This window comes from Hippoglossus stenolepis, chromosome 6, assembly GCF_022539355.2.
Source record: "Hippoglossus stenolepis isolate QCI-W04-F060 chromosome 6, HSTE1.2, whole genome shotgun sequence".
In the NCBI taxonomy this organism is placed as follows: domain Eukaryota; kingdom Metazoa; phylum Chordata; class Actinopteri; order Pleuronectiformes; family Pleuronectidae; genus Hippoglossus; species Hippoglossus stenolepis.
The window spans coordinates 15,141,084-15,162,915 of NC_061488.1; the positions used below are offsets into that span (position 1 = coordinate 15,141,084).

Consider the following 21,832-nt stretch of genomic DNA (forward strand, 5'->3'; position numbering starts at 1 on the left):
TAAAACCTGATCTGGTGAATTTCAATATGGTTTCATAACCAGACTGTCGAGCCTTGGCGGCTGCAATTCCACTTATGTCTTCTGATATTGTGTTTTAGTCATGCACACATCTCAATTACTAGATACACTGATTGAACAATATGCCCGGTTTGCTCAACTTTTTCCACCTTTGCTCCCATGAGGATTTTTTTTTTTGATTTGGTTTAGGTTCTTTTGTTGGCTTGTGGCTTTCAGCTTGATTTGTGTTTACAATGTGTTCATATATATATGTGTGTGTGTGTAACATTCCCATAATAACCACTATGTCTTTCTCCTTCAAATGCTTACCCTGCACAGTGTGTATACATGTGTATTTGTTCTCAACTATTCCTTGTATATAAGTTAATTTCAATAAAAGTGATTTGGTGGATAGCTATTACATAAACACCTGTCTCAGGGGAAGCAGCTCTACACAACATGAAAGGTGTGTGTGTGTGTGTGTGTGTGTGTGTGTGTGTGTGTGTGTGTGTGTGTGTGTGTGTGTGTGTGTGTGTGTGTGTGTGTGTGTCAGTCAGTGCACCCTGGATGTTCTACGACGGTCCGTGAACGCGTCGGACTGCACACCGTGAGCAGCGCTGATTGAGCAGCAGAGCGGCGGCGGTGACGACGGCCATCTTAGAGCTACCGCGGTAACAGACACTCATCTTCTGGATTTTATTCTTCTGGCCCAGAGACACGCTCCGCCTGACTGACGGGGGAAGAAGAAGGAGAAGGAGAAGCAGAAGGCCGCCTCTTACTTCACCGCGGTTGAACTCCAAGTCGGGATGCGGTTCCGAGGGAATACACGATTTGCCTCCGCTGTCGGACTGGTCCTCGGACTATTATGTGCGGTGGAAGCAGCTAAAGGTAACTAAGCTGGGATTTGTGTCCCGTTGTGTGAGTGTGCGTGTCGGACATGTCCTCTCGGTGCTCTCTGCGCGTCTAGCGGTTCTTCGGACGGTGGAGGAGGGAGGGAGAGGCGTTAGCCAGCCGGGCGGTGCGGTCCGGAGAGATGCGTGTTGCAGGAACCTGCTCGGGGATGGTCCGCTCCGCAGCCGCAGCGGAGGGATGGAGGTATCCCGCCGGCAGCAGCAAGTGCATCCCGCGATGCTGCGTCCGTTTGACCCTTTAAACCTCCCAGAGCCACGTATAACACTCTAAACACATATTCCATCTATGTGTTGAGATTCCATCCTAATAAAGTGGGCTACTTTGGAGATAACATCAAGGCCACGGAACGACCCCCTTCTGTCATCCGCATCCAGTCTATTTTTAGACCGCTCGTTTCTTGTGGCTTCTTATTTCTTAAGATTCATATTCGTCCCCTTCTACCTAGTTTATCACAATTTTTCCTTCTTAACTTGTTTAACCATCTCGTTTTAAAAGGTAATTATCTGAATTCATGGCGAGTGATGATGTGTTTATTTATCCCCCCCCACCCCATTTTAGATCCAGTGCCATCAGAGCTGGCAGGTTTATGCTTCCATCACTAGGCCTAATGCTTTCTTTGGCATCGCTGCGGTCGCACCGGGATGGAGCTCGGTTGGCTACGCATTGCAGATCCTCTTCGCATGCTCCCGTTTTGTCGGCGGATTTAAAAATTCATGTGGTGTGATTACACACTTAAGTAAAAAAATTAATAAAAATCTATAACTAGGTCTGGGCCCAATCATGATCACATACATGTGTATATAATTTTTTTTTTTTTTCAAGAGATAGAAATGCATCTGTCCTCTTCATTTGCAATGTCACCCATGGACACGCTGAGGAGGAACATGCCTTTATCTGCAGCAGGGTGGTCCACCTCCCTCCTCACAGTAGCTCCCTGCACAAGACATGAAGCCATCCCTCACTGCATGAATTTACACACCCAAACTCCACCGACTCCCCAGTGTGATCTTCCTGTGTGTCAGGGTGTGTAAAGGTGCATATTAGTCACTGGCCATATCAGCATGTCTGGGCAGCTCCCATTGCCGGAGGCTTGTGTGTGTTGCCTTATTTTTCACGTTACACCCATTTTATGCCCCATGAACAATATAAGGACCATGGAAGGGTTGTTGGCTCCATAAATGTCGGCAAAGGGGCTTTTAATACAGCCATATTTTTTTCCCGTTGCCATGTCAAGCAGCTGAGAATGCCCAGCACCATGAGTCTGCCATTACACCAGTAACTTCATTTCCTTTTTCATCAATCAAAAGGAAAAGGCCTACAGCAGTTAGTCCTGGGCAGTGTGGAAATGTGTTTTATGTGTGTGTTTGCAAAGTTCACCTGCTGGCTCTCCTGCTCTTATCAGCAAAGGGAGGCCTGTGAAATCACCATCTTGGCGAGGGCTTATCTTTTATTAACCAAAGGTCACTCGTGTATTTCATGAGCCACCTCTTGTCACCTGCAGGCCAGCTAATGCGTTTTCATTGCTTGTTTTGGATTTCTTCCTTTAACAACAGCCACCTTTAAGCCAACAAGAGGGCAAAGACTCAGGTTTTCTATCCTTAGCACTTCTTGTTCCCGAATCCTCTAGTTTGGATCACTGCAAATGATTTGACGTCATCATTCAGGCGAAGTTACAACCAACCCTCAGGCAAACCTTGAAGGACCCGTTTTGTTACACATCAAACTTCTTGCAGCCACCCTGTGATTCATTATACTACCAGCAAGGAAATGCCAGTGTGAGGGTCACTGGGGCAAACACAGATGGTTTGTGGCAGGTCTATTGAAACGTCAGCACATTTCAGGTGTGTGCTGTCCACTTCCGTTTAATGATTTTTTATATTTTTAATCGAAACTTCACATTATGGTGTTTGCCACTTGGTTTGAACGTCTCGTCCGCGTGATCCGTGTCTTATTCTGTAACAACGAGCAGCTGCTGCGTGTCCCTGTGTTGGAGAGTTAAATGTTCGGTCTGCTGAGATGCATGAGCCTCTCCTGTGCACACACAGCCAGACAAAAAAAAAGCTGGCGGATTGGAAGTTTCTTGGCTCATTCATCATCGAATTAAGTAATTGTAGTTGAACAAATTGGATGGCCTGCTTTGTGTGGTGCTGAGTTAACATATGCGCAGTACTCACATGGCTAGGATAAAGTACATATTACAGGTCAGGTGTTTCCTCCCAGGCCTCCTCTCATCCTGCATTAGTTGTAGGAGCCTGCCATTGATTTACTTAAAATTTCATATAGTTAATGCTAGAGTAATGTATTGAGGTCAATATATTTATTTTTGAAGTCTAATTAATCGTCTGGATGTTCGTTCCTGATCACTTCCCATCACTTAATTATTCAGTTTATCCCATTGTAAAGTCTAATGAGTTAAGACATGCAGCGAAATATTGTACGCATTGTCTTTATTCATACAAAGATGCTCTATATCATATTTCTTTTACTCCAAAAATGTATTAAATAATTGTGAATATGGCATCAGTACATTTTTCTGTTAAATCAGCGAATTCATACATTTTACAGTAAATTTCCACTAAAGTCTTCACAGGCTTTTCTACCCTTACACATAGTCATCAGGACTGTCACTCTATAAACAACATTGATATCAGCATTCAAAGCCATTATAAATTGAAACCTTTTGTGGGACTTATGAAACTCATCCAAAACTGCATATGTCATCCTGAGATGTAATGGTAAACAGAAACTGTTTGAATCTCCCCTGCAGCTCTAGTTATACTGTTGTAATCCATCATCCAGCATCAGTTTACAGACTTGTTTACACTCAGAAATAATAAATATTAACAGGGGGGTGGTTATTGACTGATAACTAAACATCTTTCACTCAGGTCTTTATCAGCTGGTTAAACAAATAGTAAAATGTCAGCTGTTGTCAGTGTGTCACTCGACGTGGTTTTGATTGATGGGACTGAATTTATTTGATGTTCAGTGATCTGCTCCACATATCAGTCCTTGAACGCAGATGTGACTACAAAGACCTCTGTGAGCACACATCTTTGCTGAAACAGCACAAGGCTAAATAAGTGCAACTTTAATCCTGATTGGCTGATGGCAGCCATGACTTTTAAAGAATACGTAGATCCTTCATGGGGACATTATGGATTTGTATCAGGGTGAATTTTAGGCCAGACTGACTGAGTTATGGCCATTTATTTTATTTTATTCTTGAGTACAAACTACAAGCAAAAGTCATCAGTTTCTGCAGGATCAGAATTGCCCTCAAGACATTGGCAGATATTGGAATGACAAACAACCGGTTAACTTTTTATCAGGCTCAGCCAAGTATGCATTACAATTTGGATGAGCTGTAAAAATGTGTAGGAGGAATGGATAAAATGGAGGTAAATTAGTCAACCCACAAATGAGACCAATACTCATAGTTTTGTCCCATGCAGGGAATCTGATGAGAGAATATACCTCTTAACCTTACGGTACGTTCTTGACGATCGTCAAAGTGTCTTGTAAATGGCAGCATGGTGGCGCTGTTCACAGTTAAACCTTATCACTTACTCTTTGGGTGATGGACAAAGGTTGCACCAAATTTCACTTAAATATGTTTTTTATTTGTTGTGACACACCACTGTCTAACCGCCCGGACTGAGGTAAAGAGGGAACCTTGCATTCTTATTTAAGTGGGCTTTAAAATTGTTTACTATTTCCGTGGACTATGATAAGATCTATTACATTTACCCTTTATTGCCCGAAATAACAGTTTGCTTGCCCTAGATGAAGGCCCTGTTCCTACAAGTTAACTGTTACATATTTGCAGTATTTATTCAGACATTCTGCAGAGGAACAAAAGGGCTTTTAGACCCAGACTTTGGGGTCGGGATCTTGACTAAATACGTCACAATGTGTTCACTGTTCACAGGATCGTGTCTCAAGCCCCTCAAGAATGTGTGTATGAGATAATCCTCAGAAAGCGCTAAGTTGTTGAAGTATTTCGATTTGGTAATTTGCCACTTGCGCGAAAGTCAGGCCATGAGAATTCTGGAACTGATTTGGGTCGGTGGTGACTTTCCTATCAGCGGTGCCTTCACTCGCTGAATGGAGTCAGTGAACTGTCAAGAATGGGTCATTCAGTTGTGAATATTAAGTTGTGCCAAATGACTGGGAATTTGTGTCAGCTAACAAGAAAGGAGTTTAAATTTGCATGAATCTGTAGTGTTGATGTTTAACAACTTCAACTGCAGAGCATAGGGTCACGGGTTATATTTTATAGAATGATAAGAATTTGTTAAAAATCTGGTAAAAATGTTTTACTTTTATATCTGGTGAAGATAATAGGCCACACAAATATATAAGAAATATCATTTTCCTCGTTAGTCTTAAATGGAATGCCTCAACTCTGAAAGTAATTTGTGTTCATCTCATTGTGTTATTCTGGGATTTAAAAACCGTAATAAAATGTACAGGTTGTAATTCCACCCATATCTGCTGCTTATGCGGCTGTGCTACCTCCTCCCTTGAGTCCCATTGCCTCCAGCTGAAAAATTGCAACTGGAGTTATTCACAATTGGGCGTGTTAACATTAAGCTCCATGGGAAACAGGTAACCAGAGAGCACATTACCTGCTGCAACTCAGCTACACCGGAGCGCCTGTTCAGAGCTGTTGCCGTCTCACTCTCACTTCTTCACTCTCACTGGCCCTTTTGTGTAGCTCGCACAGAGAGGTGATTGAGTTGCATTCAAGGCCTCTGCGGCTCCCAACCCCCTCTTTAATGCAGCGCTACGGTCATCCAGGGTGTGTTCGGTCTCTGCGTTGAAGACAAACAAATGTTGTTGCCTGGCAGGGAAACTGAGAGACTCTCCTGTGTGAGCTGGGTGTTTGGGGAGTGAGGGGCCCTTGAGGTCTGGGCTTCATTTAAGAGACTTCAAGGCTTCCCAGAACAGTCCACAGTCTGTGATTGTGGTGGCTTGTGTCAACAAGCTCAGGAGCTTGTAAGGCAAGAAAAACAGAGAAGTGTGCCCACAGTTTCAGACTGTGAACAGATTGTCCATTGATGCTTCTTGGTCCATGGAGTTAAGAGTCACCAGGATAAATGAATCCAGTGCTTGACTCAAATCTGCATGCATTGCACACCTGCGCCTATTCAGCTGCAGTGTCTGTGTCACTGCTGGATATTTCTGTCTGACTTCAGTAAAGCCGTTATCAGACATGAACTGTGGGTAAAGTCTGGAAAATTGGGTCTGGACTTAACCCGGACTTTGCCTTTCACACATGCACAATGCAGCTGGAGGATCTCTGCACAGACGTGTTCCAAATCCTCCGCATTATTCAGGTGAGAGGTGGTGCAACTGGGTGCAGCAGGCAAAGGCAGGAAGTAACGTATTAACTCCGCTGTGGAGAGCACTCGATTTTCTTGAAGACACACAGACACCAGTGTCCGCTCTTATCTCCATAAACTCTCTTGACACATTTGCCAATGTCTTCTACGTGCATGTATGAGACCGCTTTTTAACCAGGATATATTTGTTTTCCATTTGTTTTTTTCATTTTCACATCTGTTGGTTTTGGAAACGTCATCAACATCATCTGAAAGCACACACCTGTCTGCCAGGAGAACCCTGCTTCTGGAAAATACAGATTTATTGGATAGTTAAATAAATCAGTCCTTATCTGGAATTGTCTACTGCTCACTTACTCTGAGGCAGTTTCTGCAAGTGGTGTGTTTGGCTTCTTCCTCTGTATTTGTTTTCACAGTTTAAGCGGATCAAATGTTCAAATCTTCTTACTGGGACCACCTCAAGCTCTGACTATCACAGAGCACAGACACTCTCTTCTCTTCTGTTCCGTGTACTGCTGCAGCTGATGGGACAAATATGAATATCAACCTGGCAACACAGAGGCTTTATTTAGTCTCCAGCAATATTAAGACAGACTGCAGACTCTGCTTATAGGCCACACTACCACTTATGTTGCCCGTGATTGGCACGTTTGGCTAATTTATCATAATAATGGGTAATCAGTCTTTCAAACATTCAAATCAAACACCAACCAAACACTGGATATTTAATTTGCTTATTTAAGTTTAACTACATTCACTCGCTGCTTAGTATATCATTTACAATATGTAACATTCTTACATTTTACATGTCTTTAGTTGACATACAGTTTATCTCAGTTTGCAGTATGGTAGCTCATTAGTTTTTACTCAATAATGTAATCTGAAATCTCTAAGAAAGGATTTCAGTTACAGGTAAGGGGCTGTTGTATGATTATTGTACTAGTTATGTTTTGCTCAGTGTTCAACCAGACTTATAATGGAGTGTAGTAGAGCTTCACATTTGCATGTAATCAAAGAAGATGAAGGCTTGCAGGTTCATCGGTTGTCAAATGTAAAATAAGAGCTGAGTCAATGAAACAGCGCCTCACAACGCGTCTCAGGCACTGACACTTGGCTGCAACATTATCATTACACAAGCACTCAGAGATTCACAAGCATTATCAGGTTATAAATTATTTCGCAGACTGATCATCTGCTGCAGTGATGCTGCTGCAATCTGGACAGCTGTGGTGGTTTCCTCTGCTTCTCCCAGGGTGACCAGTAGCCTGTGAAGACATCACGTATTGGTGAAGTGTTGGGGAGGCAGAATGATTATATTCCTCCTTCATGAAGACGAGACATCACAGCAGTGTTATGGAGGGAGAGCGCATGTACAGGTGTCCTATTGAACCTCAGGATTACCACAGGCCATTGTAGCCCTTACATTCTCGCAGGAAGCATTTCATCACGGTTAATAGGTCAAACTGTGTAGCTGAGGCTTCAATAAAAGAGCTAGGCAACCATAAAGGGGCTTTGTCTTTGTGTCCATGTGAATGGTCAATATGTTTCCCCTTTCTTTCGGAAGTCATGAAAGAATCAGCGATGGCATCCCACTGTTCAATAGGTGCCTCAATCCTCAAAGATTGCCTTGAAGTTTGAAATTGTTGTTGTTGGACTGTTGTTTCTATTTGAGATGGTGCTGAGCTGAGTAGAACCTTATTGGGCCTTTCTATACAAGACCATTATTGTTCTGTGGTTTAATTAGTTGAAAGGAAAGCTCAAAAGTTGCAGTGGTGGTTACAACTAACAACAAATGGCTTCACATCAGAGACTGCTAATCTACTGAAAATGGTGCATCGTTCTCTGCACCTTAAAGATCCGGAAAGTGCCTGTGATTCATTTAAGGGGGGATAGCTGCTAGCTATTTGGTCTCACTGTAGTATTGCAATGTTATTGATCCAATAATGGTCTTGACTGTTGCATTGAGGCCTGAAACTCCAGTTATCGATCATGACTCCAAGCAGGACTGCAGCTAACAGTACTCTTCATCATTGTTTTCTGTCAGTTTGTAAAATTGTCTTAAACGGTAAAAATGCCTGTTATATTTCCTGAGAACCCCAGTTGACATCTTTGAATGTCTAGTTTTGTCAACAGTTAGAGTTAACTGTCATGTCTGAAAAAGAAAAACAACAAATTGTCATATTTAGAGGATGAGCAAATGTTTGGTACCTTTTTAAAAACAATGACTACACAATATGATAAATGCACATTCATACATGTATATTCGGTACATCTAACTAAATTGTATTTTAGTTCAGGCTCCACAAGTTTAATGTGCAAAATATACAGCTCAGTATCATGGTTCCATCATCCTGATACAAATCTGGATCACTTCAGAATCATTAAACCCCTATTATCAATCTCCAATAAATGCATATATGTCCCTTGTAATCCCTGGAACAAACAAGGTGCCTATGCAACAACAACAACAAAACACCAGGAACATCTGGTTTAAAGAGTGCATAGTACAGGTGGCAGAGACACAGAGCTGATCAGTGAAGTTGGCTTGACTTGGCATAGCACAGTTTGGCTCACACATCAACACCGAGTACTTTATCTATGTCCAGTGGTGTCAGAAGACGGCTGTGTTTCAGCTCTCCTCCCTCTCGAAAACTGTTGCTGTCCCCCTGAGTTCTCCTCCTCAGCATCATTTGCACATTCTTTAAGTGGATTCCAGATGTTAGCCAGTCATCATTGCTCATATCACAGATCAGGGTTTAAATTGTTTGATATGTGATACAGTATATAGGAGGGTTTATTTTTGTGGCAACTGCTGCAATACAAACACTTTGTTTTGTGTTTTTATAAACTTTTTTTATGGTTTGATGAAAATGTTTTACTTTGGCAGAGGATGACACTGCAGGGGTAATATCTATTATTTATCAAGAGAGCAATATCAGCCCATTATATGTGTGTATTTATATCCCAACTCCTCATCTAATATTTATATTGAAATGATTTCTTTTGCTACAAATACAATGGAGGGTTACTTAGTTCATGTTTCTCCTCAAACTTACCCTACAATGTTTGGATGCATGTGGAATGATCTACATGTTTTTGTAATTGACCCCTTAGCTTTGTTATTTATTTATTTTTGACCAGTTTTGCCCTTTTCTGTTCACTTTTCTCTAATCTGTCTGCACTTAAGCAAAAAAAAAGGATGCATTAAATGATATTAATGAGCAACCATCTTTTCTTTTCTTTTACCTAATGGTAGCTTGCAATGACAGATTGACTTATTGTTCTCTCGTCTTTTTTCTTTCTTGTTTTCAGGCTTATATTCATTCAAGGTAATGTGCATTTAGTGGTTGCTGTAAAAGATGGAGATTCTTACTTAATTATTGTTTTCTATGTTACCGTTAAATTTTGCTGAGAAGGTAGTGTTTTTCTCACACAGTTGAACATGGCCTCTTTTTGCTTTGCTAGGAACATTTATTGTTGTGATCTCCTTAAAATTAGGTTGTTTATCAGGATTTAGGACGAAGATTTCTTTCTGTTGCTCCACATTAGATTAAGCAGCATGTGCCACATGTCAATCTGGCTTTAAATTTTACCAGATAACTTTAAGAACATAATGTTAATTTACATTTGATACAACACAAGCCCATGCGCTTCTCTGCTGTAGGATCAGGGGTCCCATGATCAGTTTAATGTTGATCATTATTCATTAGAAAGAGTCGCATGTTATTCTTGAATTACCCTCTTTGATCTGAGCGATGGGCTGAGTCTGCAGGTTATAATTAGGACGGTAGTGAGTATGCATTGCATTAGGAGAAGTGGTTTTCTAATTTAGTTTGATTAAGAAAATGGCTGTTTTCCATATGAAACATTCTCAGAGCTGCAGCAGCAGCAGGCCCCCTCTCAGACTGCTTCACTTCAAAGCCTGTCTCCTAATCTCATTCCATCCTAAATCCTAAAGCTGCCTCTCCTGAAGAAAACAAACTCGTGCCTCCATTACAGTGCAAAGTCTTCCCTTTATAATCATAGAAATCCTCTAATAGGTAATATATATAGTATGTAACAAAATCACCCAGTTTCCGTGAATCACGTCTCTGTTGCACTGTGTCAGATGTTCTCTGCCAAGCAAGTCACAGCACTACAAACGTTCTTCCTATTCACTGCAGGCTTGATGGGAGATGATGAAGCTGTCTTGTCAGAATGGCCTTGTTGGCAATTTCACACATCGTATGTGAGAATTTCACGCTTAAGATAAAATGGAGCTTAAGATTTTATTTCATGGGAGGTGTGTGTGTGAGAGTGAAAGGAGCTGTGATTTAAATGGTGATGCACAGCAGACGTGCCGTTTGCAGTTGGGCATCTTTTGTCCTCCTATACCTTCACATAAGTGGCATCACAATTTTTGCTCCAATGTGAAGTTTGTGGTTTTAAACTCTCTTTATGAGCAGAGAATGACAAATACTCGATCAATTATGTGATTAAACTCCTCTCTATAGCATTATATTGCTTTATATTGGACTTAAGTTATATTACTTTACCAGTTAGTTTTACCAGTGTCTGCTGGTCTTAAGCTTGTGTGCTTTCTTACAGTGGATTAAATTAATGAAAATTAAGTAAAACTCTTTTCACATTTATTTTGAGGCCAATTCCAAATGGTCTAGATGGAGATGCTAGATTGCGGGAAACAACATTAAATTAGATCAACCAGAGAAGACACAGGTCATCTCTGTTCATTCAGCTGTTTTTATTGGCCACGATTAGACTCAAATGTTTGGCATCAACCTCCAGGAGCTTTAAATTTGTTGCTTGATGTTGCACCATTCAGTATTGATCCTGGTTCAGTGCACTTCTAACGAGTGATGGACCTGTATTAAAGCCACTGTGACTCTGTGGAAATTAAAGCAGATTATTGTAGTAGTCTGGCCTGGCAATCTGTCTAAAGACATCCACTTCACTTCAGACGACTTATTGGGCTTGATCAATTCCAAATCACCGGCAAACATAGCACTTAAGCACTGCATGTGCAGGACAAGATTAACCAGAGATTTAAAGTGATAGGAAATCCTTATGCAGCTCAGCCATGAAGTGAAAAGTTCTTTATTTTGGCTAAACATTAAAACACAGTTTGAGTCTATATAATATTTTCTTTTTGTCACATTCTTTTTTTCCTTTTGTAATAATGAATAAGTTTAACAGCATCAGCTTAACTGGCACATACAGTACACCAGCCACACTGTATTTCTGTCATTACTAATCTACAATAACTACACAGTGAATTTAAGATGGGAACATTTGTTGTTCAGTTTTTGTCCCTCACCTCATTATCTGTCTTCTATCATGTCAAATTGATAATAAACTTAATGAAGACATCCAAAACTACTCACTTTAAGAATGTACTAATATATATAAAATTAATGTTGTTTATTCATTCATTAAGCATAAAAAATACTCTCTACTTTGTGCATTGACGAGTTTTGAAAGTATCTCTACGTAAGCCTTTGAGATACCATTGGGAAAAAACCTCCCACAGAATAAAATGATAGTTTGTTGGGTAATTCCCATTCATGGTGATGCTCACGTCAAACCAATCCTGTGCAAGTAGCTTGTAATTAATTTTCATTGATCGTGAAATCACTGAGAATTACACTAAATTATGTAATGACACAACGCGACTCATTTGCTTCGCTGAAATTGGATTTGGCAGATTGACATTTAATGCCTTGTGAAAACCTTGCCATCGTTAATTTACGCTTTTGTAGATTTCCTTTAAATCTGGCTACTGTTTGAAGTTCAGAATATAACTCAGGCACAGATTGTTATTCAACATCAGACATCTTATTAGGCAGATAATGAATGTGTGATGTTGAGGCTTTTTTAAACCATGAAACAACTATGCAAAAGATATTTCGGTTAGGATTTAATTGTGAAATGTTTTTTGTGATGTTTTGTAACTTACAGAGCTCTTTGTATCAGTAGATAAGAAATGATTAATACATGTTTTTGTGATGCTTAATTATTAAATGGTGATTACATAACTTTATTTTTAGACTTTGAAATAAATATATACTTGCAGTTCACACATTAACCCACAGGCACATGTGCCAACAACATTTCTGTTTTGGCAACCTCAGCAGATACTTGAATTTCACCAGCTTTTTGCAACAGAGACACAGTAATTAAACCACTGACTAGGACTGGAGGATGTGCCACAGAATTATCGACAGAGAAGTCAAACATTCATCCCAACTTAAGCCATCAGTCGCTGCTCTGACTTGCTTTTAGTCTTTTATGGTTAACCCTGTGGATCTCATGGAAAAAGCCCACGCTTTTCACTACCTGAGGTCACTTAATGTGTGCTGTGATAACCTCTTGACAGCTCATATGTAGCATTGGGATGTTCCTCTATGAATCCAAAAGAAAGCTCTCATATCTACAGGCAGTTTGTGATGCCTTATGAATTATTTTAGATTAATTATGACGTAACTTTGGGCCACATGCTAATTAAAGTGTGGTCATTTACATCTTGCTGTTGATTGAAGGCTAACATGGATTAGCTTAAATGCAAGATGGGGCCACATTGAATTTATTATGATTTCAACAAAATTTTCTTTTGAGAAAACACTGATATAACATTTCAAAGCCATGGATCAATAAGTGTGATCAGTAAAAAAGTTGCAATTCTTGTCAATAGGTCTTGCACAAAAGTTGCAGCCCTAATTAATTTTGGGTGATACTGTGCCTGAACTAAACCTATTGTTCTGAAATCCAGGGCAAGAATTACATAAATGATTTGAACATACTTAGGTTTTGCATGTGTAGTCCTCAGAAAATGTGCCTATAGTTTGGTTAGCTCTGCCAGAGTTGCTGTCCCCCACAGCATGCTGTCAGCCAGAGTTAGCATCGCCTCTGCAGATCAGTAGTACAGGAATGTTATCCTCTCCTCTCACTCTGGAGTGAGCGCATATTGTCTGTAAGAGAGCTGCATATCCCCTGCGTCAGTACTGTTCTCTAATTCAGCCCAAATATGTCACTCACTGCAGCTTTTTCTGCAGCCGCCAGTTAGGACAGTTTGCTGTCTGTAGCTTTAATGCTTCCCAGGTTGAGTAGCTCACTGAGCTGTAAACGGCACAGCTAATGCTCCACAAAGCCACCCTGAAAGTACAAGGCTCTGTTCAGACATGGTAGGTCTGTGAACATTCAAGATGTATGGTTTTATTCAAGATCTGATCACCCACTTCGAGGTGGCCTGTGACACACATGTTTAGCTGACGTCATGTGAACCGACACAGTTACACAATGAAAGGGAAATTATTTTTAAACTTCTGTTTTCATACATATTGATTTTCTTTTTTTTTACAATTTCAAATAAGTAATATCTCAAGACTCATGCACTAAAATAGACTCACATCACTTTGTGAACAAAGATAATGTAGATGTTTATTTGCATATAGAGCGAGGAAGTGAGATCCAATCACAAGCGGACTCACGCTGTGTGTAACTGTCTAACTTAAAAATATTGCCTCGTGGTCAGATCACCTGAGATGCTTGTTAATGTCAAATTGTTCTTGGGCCCCTGATGGCTGTGCCATTAGTGTGTGTGAATGGGATGTGATGGAGTACCACTATATATATATGTGTATATATATGTGTATATATATGCTGTATAAATGTATATATATGCTGTATAAATGGGTGTGTGTGTGTACAGCTTGTATTATAAAGAGCTTTGAGTGGTCATTAAGACTGGTAAAGCATTACATAAATCTAGTACATTTACCATTAACGGTGCAGAAAAAAAGATGGAAATTGCTCATTTGTGCCATTGAGAGAAAAACAAGACATCTCAGGACAGAAATAATTAGCAGAGACCTTTTCTTTATAGTGAACACTAATGTTTCTCTTTCTGTCTCTAACAGTCAATAAGCACAAACCATGGATTGAGACGACGTACCATGGGATCGTAACGGAAAACGATGAGAAAGTGCTACTGGACCCCCCTCTAATTGCACTGGACAAGGATGCTCCTCTACGCTATGCAGGTGAGAGAGGAGATGTAATGTTGCTGCTGCTGTTGTTCCTCATACCTCAGCTTCAATTAACCTAAAATTACTTATCTTATTTCACACTAAATGAAGGAGAAAACTAACTTAAATGACTCTGAACCATTAAAGCTTTGACATCATGTTACATGTAATGGATGGAGAATTTATAACGGGATTTAATTTTACATTTCCGTCTCATTGTTGTGTGTGTTTTAAACACTAATTGACTTTGGATTTATTAAACGAATCATTCTTGAAAATGAAAAAAAGCTTTATTTAACATGGGAGTAGAACCAGCGTAATGCCTTATATAATATATAACTCATCTTTCTGTGATCTAGGTTATAATTTAGATTATATGTGCACTTATATTAAATTAACAATGTCTCAGTAGTGCAGGAGATAATACCTTTGCTAAAATTGAATAATTATTAAATGCACTTCTGGTAGCAGACTTGTGTGACTCAATTGCTTTCTGCAAATTGAATTATTACGACATGGCTGTCATACTGACGCACAGCTGGTTTCCATAACCACCAGATTTTCCCTTTTGATATTCAGATCAAAATACCCTTTCATGTCTTTTCTCCTCCCAGTGGTGGGGCACAATTAGTGTGCTTTATGTACAGAGGCAGCGTTAGCTCTGGGGCTTTTTAATCACATCAGGATTGACTTTGGCCAGAATTCAAAGCCCCACAGCAGTGGAAATGATTTCCCACCATTTCACATCACGTGAGTTGTGTGATCTTTTGTCTGCTATTCTCCTCGCACTCTGTGCTCTCACCCCACTAGATATGACCATTTTATCTTGCATAACTTCTCCTGATTTTGCAAGTGAGGCGTTAACATCCACGTGTCGCTCAGAGGAGATGCCAAATGTAATATCTTTCACAAAGTTGTGGGAAATGTGACAGCTCACAGTAGCTGATCAGCCTGGCAGCAATCAGCCTTTAAGGTGGACGGCATCAATAAGAGGCCCATCATTTCTGAGGGTCAAGGAATTTAATAAATTCCCATTCTCTGCATGTTTGTCTCCTTTCACAGTAAATTAGCATTGAATGCAGAGCCTGGTTGTCCCTCTTCTTTCAGTGGAGGGGCTCCCTTGTTGATGAGCAGGACTTTTGCGAATGGACTGTGTGTCCCTGTGAACATGCTCTCTGGAGACAGAGCGAGCAATCTGGCCTCACGTGGCAGCAGGGGTGACCGGCTCTGCCGTGCCAGGCTCTTTCTAGTCGGCCCATCTGTGCCAACAAACAGGGTTCACTGTAAAGCTGACCCACAGGCCATGCAAAAGTCCAATCACAGGCTCTTAAGTCAGATCAGCGTGAATAGGTGTGCTTGCAAGGAAAGAGGAGCCCCTGTAGCGGTTTGTACTGTGTGTATTAGGGCCATACAGTGAGACTGTGTTTCTGTGTGTTTTATGTCTGTGTGGTACGTGAGGTCAGGTGACTGGACCTTAAATAAAGTTATTTTAGTTCAAACCAAAACACACCAATTGAGGAAAAATATAATAATGTATATTACTAATAATAGACAAGCTGCAGCACATGTCCTGCAAATGGGTTCATTAGACACCACTGAATATACAGCATTTGGATCCATTAGCTTGTAAATAAAAATTCTATTAAACCTCACTGTATTTATTATTTATTTATAAGCACCAACAGCTAAATGACCCGTGCATGTCAAGACTAAAATCAGTCTCTATGATGGCTGACCTGATCTGAGATGAGAGGCCTGTGTGATCAGGAACAAGCTGAGGAATTCCTAAAGCCTTAATGTGAGCTGGTCATTAGAGCTCACTAGAGAACACGAAGGCCCACAACTCCCCCACAGCGTGACTGGCCCCGGACAGCAGCCCCTAATGTGAAAACCATTTTGTTTAGTAGGTGAAAACAAAATGACCCCGTCCATCACACTGGGGCCCTGACGGGCCATAAACAAACAGCCAAGCAGAAAAAAAAGAATTCTTCATTCATTTGAATGGGAGAAAAGGTCTCAGTGTTGGATCCTTCTGGATGCAGGACTCAATTAATTTAAAAACTGATCAACTAGTTTCCACAAATGTAATTGTGATGTTTTGTGAACCGCAAAGACTCATCCATCTTTTCTTACATGTTTTAATCCATACTATCTTTCAACTGGCAGCCTATTCTTTGCTTGTGAAGGGTTTTGTGAGCTTATAGAGTGTCTTTCCTTCCTGTCCTCCTTGTGTTTTCTCTGAGCTTCCAACTCTTCTTCTAACTGATCTGGATTTATCTTCTCTCCCTTCCTTGTAGAGAGTTTTGAGGTGACCCTCACTGATGAAGGTGATCTTGGGCTCTTTCTTCTGCCTTGTGCTTAGTTGTCACTATTAACCCACTAACGCAACAAAACAAATAAAACAAACAGCATCCACACATTTACACAGCAACTCCCGCCATGCTCCGTAATCTCCCCATTTGGTTTTCTTGATTTTGGTTTTTTCTCACCCTGAATATGTTGACGTTCCAACAGCTGGATGAAAAGTGTGATGTGGGGCTGACTCTACTTAGAAATATCTGTGCATGAGACATCCATTGCAGTTTGCAGACCCTAACAGTTTTTCAGCTGTCACCAGGAAACGGAGCGCTGCTTAAAACAGGAGTTTTCAGTCACTCTGCTGTCATTCTGTCCAATACAATCCAAATTTAAGACAGTTAAATAAAAAAGTAAGACGATGATTTCATAACCTATGAAGTCTTTTGGCAATTGGAGCAGAAATTCACAATGGATTTGATATTTAAAGAGAAGAAACGTTCTGAAAGTGAACGTCTCAAAGGCACTGACCACGTTCGTCTTGCCTCTATGTGACAAATCAGGTCTGAGCAGCTACAGTGACTCCTGTGGATTTTTCTCACATTCAAATCTTCAAATGAAAGCTGCTGAGATTGTTAACTAATGCAAACTCTCTCTGCTGCAAAGTTTCTGTTGTTGCATCTTTGCCTCAGTGGATCTCTTTGAGTTAAATCTTCACCACTAATCTTTACCATTAGCATGGCTGCAGTTGTCATTTGATGTGGATGTCAAGCAAGTGGATATTTCTAACCCCAGTTCTCATCCAGTACTTTTCTGTTTGAATACTGTTACCGGTTCAGTTCTCTATGATTTTATTTGAATTCATTTTCCAGTAGTTTCGGGTGAGAGGCAAAATTACACAGGAAGACTTCTTTCAATTACGAAAAAATAAATATCATAATGGAAGTGTTGTCTGAGATTTTTTTTCTTTCACAGACCTTTTGGGGTTTGATGGCTGAATTGATGCTGGATCCCGTTTACACAATGTTCTCAATTGTAAAGAGTAAAGAGTAAAAAATTTGCTTTAATTTTCCTTTCATTTATGTTAATTTCTTCCTGATTAGATCGTTTGTAATTTTTATACATAACAGAGATAAATGACCTAATATTGTTCTTGATGTACTTACTTTTTTGTCTTGGTTTCATGAATTTTTAGTATCTCAAGTATTCCTGTGAAATGCCTGTCCACATCTTTTCAGTTTCTGCCTGCATGACTGGATGCAATGTTTTTAAGTGGCTTGGAAAAGACACTCGTGTACTGATACTAAATATCCCACACCCTCTCCCGACCCCCCTCCCCCAAAACTACTCACCCGTATGACAGTGCTTTTGGGCTTCCTCCACAGACACCACCCACCCCAATCTACAAATCCCCGGCTCCCAAAAAACTGTGGCTGATCTTTTTCTTTTCTTTTTTTGCGTGAATTTATGGTTTCTTTGCTTGAACATAATTGTTCATTCTGAACAATGTAATTTCACATCTGTCGTCAGTTATCTGAGCAAAGTCTCCTTTGGCTCTTGACGTGTTCAGGTGAGATTTGCGGCTTCAGGATCCACGGGCAGAATGTCCCCTTTGAGGCAGTGGTCCTGGACAAGTCCACTGGCGAGGGGGTCATCCGGGCCAAGGACAAGCTGGACTGTGAGCTGCAAAAGGAGCACACCTTCACCATTCAGGCTTACGACTGTGGAGAGGGTCCTGATGGTGCCAACATGAAGAAGTCCCACAAGTGAGTCATCCCCTGCCAGTTCACGAGGCCCTTTGCCTAAACTGAGTCCTGAGCTTTTCTCAAGCTGTTTTCAGACGTTAACTCTGAAAAACGTCCAGACAATTGGGTCCGGACACTCTCCAGATTTTGCCTTTCACATGTGCAGAATGCAGCAGGAGATTGTCCGAGTCTGACTTCTAGAACATGGTAGAACATGCAGGAGGCAGGACATAATATATAATTTCCGCTGGGGAGAGCACATTTTAACCAAAAGCTCTTGAATCTCGTCTTTGCAAGTTGACATCGTCTTTGGTGTCTTCTACATGTGTGGCTCTTCTTTTTCCCCCAGAAATATTTGTATTCTATTTAAGTTTTCGTCCGTCACATGTTAGAAACCTCATAATTTATGGTGAGTTTTCCTGCTGTATTCTCACATGGCCTCACTCAGACATTCTACAGACATCTACTATAGGGCTGGCAGGAAGAAACTCAGAGAAAGTCTGCAGCTGACTTGGATATTTGCATTCTCTTATACAGACCCAGTCTTAAATACTGATTGTTAATTAAACATTAAACAGAAGCCTGTCCTCTCATATCTATGTAGGATAAATAAGGGTTCTTTCAGATGTAACTCTTAAGGTGCAGCTCACATGAAATTTACCCATTTGCTGTGGAAAATGACAGCAAAGCGAACAACAGAACTGTGAATACTGTTATGTGATGTTTTTTTTATTTTACCATGAATTCAAAAGCTAAATTATTATTAAATTGATGTGCTGGAGCTGTTGACGCAGTGATGCCCAAAGCATAATTGTACGAAATATGTCAGTAACTATGGTAACAAGAATGAAAGAAGACAGTTTTCTTTATAGTTCTTGTGGAAATTGCCTTTGTGTCTGTTGCAACTGTCAGACAACACAAGAACGACAAAATAATTTACAATTAAAGGCAGACATCAAACAGCATAGAGCTTCATATGCATATCCATAGATACCGGAAATATACATTTCTTTTATTCTCCTCTTTCTTCATGAGCACTTTAAATAAATAAATGGATCTCAAAATCATCATGAAGTATGATGATAGAATATTTTTGCTTGGGTTATTTTTTTCTTCTTCATGAAGTATGTCTTTTGAACATCCCCAGTTACCAGTGCGCTAACTTTGAAATGTCCCTATCAGGGCCACCGTCCACATCCAAGTGAACGACATCAACGAGTATTCACCCGTGTTCAAGGAGAAGTCCTACAAAGCCACCGTTATCGAGGGAAAGAAGTATGACAGCATCCTGAAGGTGGAGGCAGTGGACGCCGACTGCTCGTTCCAGTTCAGCCAAATCTGCAACTACGAGATTGTCACCCCTGATGTGCCCTTCACCGTCGACAAAGACGGTGAGGACCATCACTTAAGTCTTATTGGGAAAAAGCTGCAGCGTGCCTAAGAGCCAGCAATTTTATTCAAACACATCACATCGCCTATCGATCTGTGTAAACAATGGTGCCAAAAGACTGTCATGTAAAATTCACTGCAGCTTGTGAAACAATGTCAGTCTCCTTGAAATGTCACCCGCGCTGGTCAGTGATTTGTATCCGGCTGCAGGATCGTTTCTGTGTGTCTTGTTAAACAAAATGAAAGATCCAGTGAAATACAACATCAGAAATCCAGGCTAAGCTGATCTGATGCTGGTTCTGATAAAGAGGAAATACAAACAGGTGATACAGTGGCTAGAATTCACAATGATTCATAATGTTGGTGACTGTTCAACTGTGATAGTTTAAGATGGGAACAAATTAATCTGATCTTAGCGAAGCAAATGCCATCACATTCTTTTAATAACATAAATACTGATCACATTCTCGTGACTTGGTAAAGTCTGACAGTGAATCACTTTTGGGCTTTTTGTGCATAGATTTCTATTCCGTATTTCTGCTTAATGTAATATATATAACATAATATGTCATTTTAGGGTGTGCTGCTTAAAAATAATTGTATGCCTGTTATCTGACTCCCCCCATTCAATGTTATTTCACTTGCTTTGTTCAGGCTTCATTAAGAACACAGAGAAACTGAGCTACGGCAAAGAGCGCATGTATAAGCTGACCGTGACCGCCTACGACTGTGGAAAGAACCGTGCCTCAGAGGACGTGCTGGTCAAGATCAGCGTCAAACCCACCTGCAAACCCAGCTGGCAAGGTAGCAAAGCTCTCCTCTACTCGCTGTAGCTCAACAACCATCACTGGTTAGGTGTGTCTTTGATGAACCAAAGCCATCCACCAACTTAACACAGGTTGCCATTGTCAAAAAGGTCATTTTACTCCTTTGTAAGGAGGCCTTTTCTCATGTGTGAAAGAACTGAAGTGCTTCTTAATGGACAATTACTATTGACAGACTCCGTATTGACTGCTCACCTTTTGTCTGTGCTGTGCTGAAGGATCCATTTTCACTCTTTTCTTTCCACACTCAATCTTCCTCTTTCAGGCTTCAATAAGAGGATTGAATATGAGCCTGGCACAGGTAGCCTGGCCCTTTTCCCCAGCATGCACTTGGAGACCTGTGATGAACCAATCACCTCTATCCGAGCCAGTATTGAACTGGAAACCAACCATATCGGGAAGGGCTGTGACCGTGACACCTATTCTGAGAAGTCCCTGCACAAGCTGTGTGGTAAGGAATTGCTCCACAGGGAATGGTTATTGTCAACAGATGGAATAATAATTATTGTAATATTCTCAAATGCCCGATATAATTGCATCTGTCCTCTTTGATATTTTTTCTAGGTGCGAGCTCTGGTACAGTGGAGCTCCTTCCCGCACCGAGCAGCTCTGCCAACTGGACGGTCGGGCTGCCCACCGATAACGGGCACGACAGTGACCAGGTGTTTGAGTTCAATGGTACCCAGGCCATCAAGGTCCCCGAGGGCATGGTGAGCACCAGCCTGAAGGAACCCTTCACCATCTCTGTGTGGATGAGACACGGCCCCGGGGCCCATGAGAAGGAGACCATCCTCTGCAACTCTGACAAGACAGGTAACATCTTCAAAGCCGTTAGGAAGAAATTGGTCATTTTGCTCCAGTTTGACTTTTAGTTTGATTGTTGCCTCATTTCAGTTTAGTTTACTTGTTCTTCTAATATGAAGACTATTGCTACATGACCACATTACACAACAACATCAACTTGTTATGTCATGTTAAGTGAATTTCAGAAAGGTGTATACAGCTCAGAAACTAAAACATTTTCTTTTTTTTTTTCATTTTTAAGTCAAACTTTAAACTTTAAATGTGAATATACCTTTTACTTAGACAGTCAAATAAAATGATCTGATTGTGCCTTTGGACTCTAGTGCTGGAAATACATTGAGGCAGTGCACAAAAATACATTAAACTTGTACCATACCAATATTGTATTGTACCAGACCTGTAATCAATTATCGGAAAATGTCAGCATCCTGTATTGAATTCAAATGGCTGGTGTCTACTGAAAGAGACAAAACTATGTTTGTTGCTACACATGTCGT

At 40.7% G+C, this 21,832-nt stretch overlaps 1 protein-coding gene across 4 annotated transcripts in view; it reads left to right on the top strand.

The window, feature by feature from the left end:
- The first annotated feature begins 580 nt into the window (after positions 1-580).
- Positions 581-21,832, top strand: part of clstn1 (calsyntenin 1) — a 34,804-nt gene continuing 13,552 nt past the window's right edge. For 2 of the 4 annotated variants that reach the window (XM_035158483.2, XM_035158488.2), the window contains exons 1-8: positions 581-885; positions 14,171-14,293; positions 16,576-16,605; positions 18,144-18,339; positions 19,501-19,709; positions 20,362-20,511; positions 20,797-20,982; positions 21,096-21,344. In XM_035158483.2, coding sequence (XP_035014374.1) covers positions 804-885; positions 14,171-14,293; positions 16,576-16,605; positions 18,144-18,339; positions 19,501-19,709; positions 20,362-20,511; positions 20,797-20,982; positions 21,096-21,344 — 1,225 coding nt within the window. In that variant the 5' untranslated portion in view covers positions 581-803. The remainder of the gene's footprint in view (positions 886-14,170; positions 14,294-16,575; positions 16,606-18,143; positions 18,340-19,500; positions 19,710-20,361; positions 20,512-20,796; positions 20,983-21,095; positions 21,345-21,832) is intronic. The other 2 variants (XM_035158487.2, XM_035158489.2) reach the window with 1 other exon arrangement.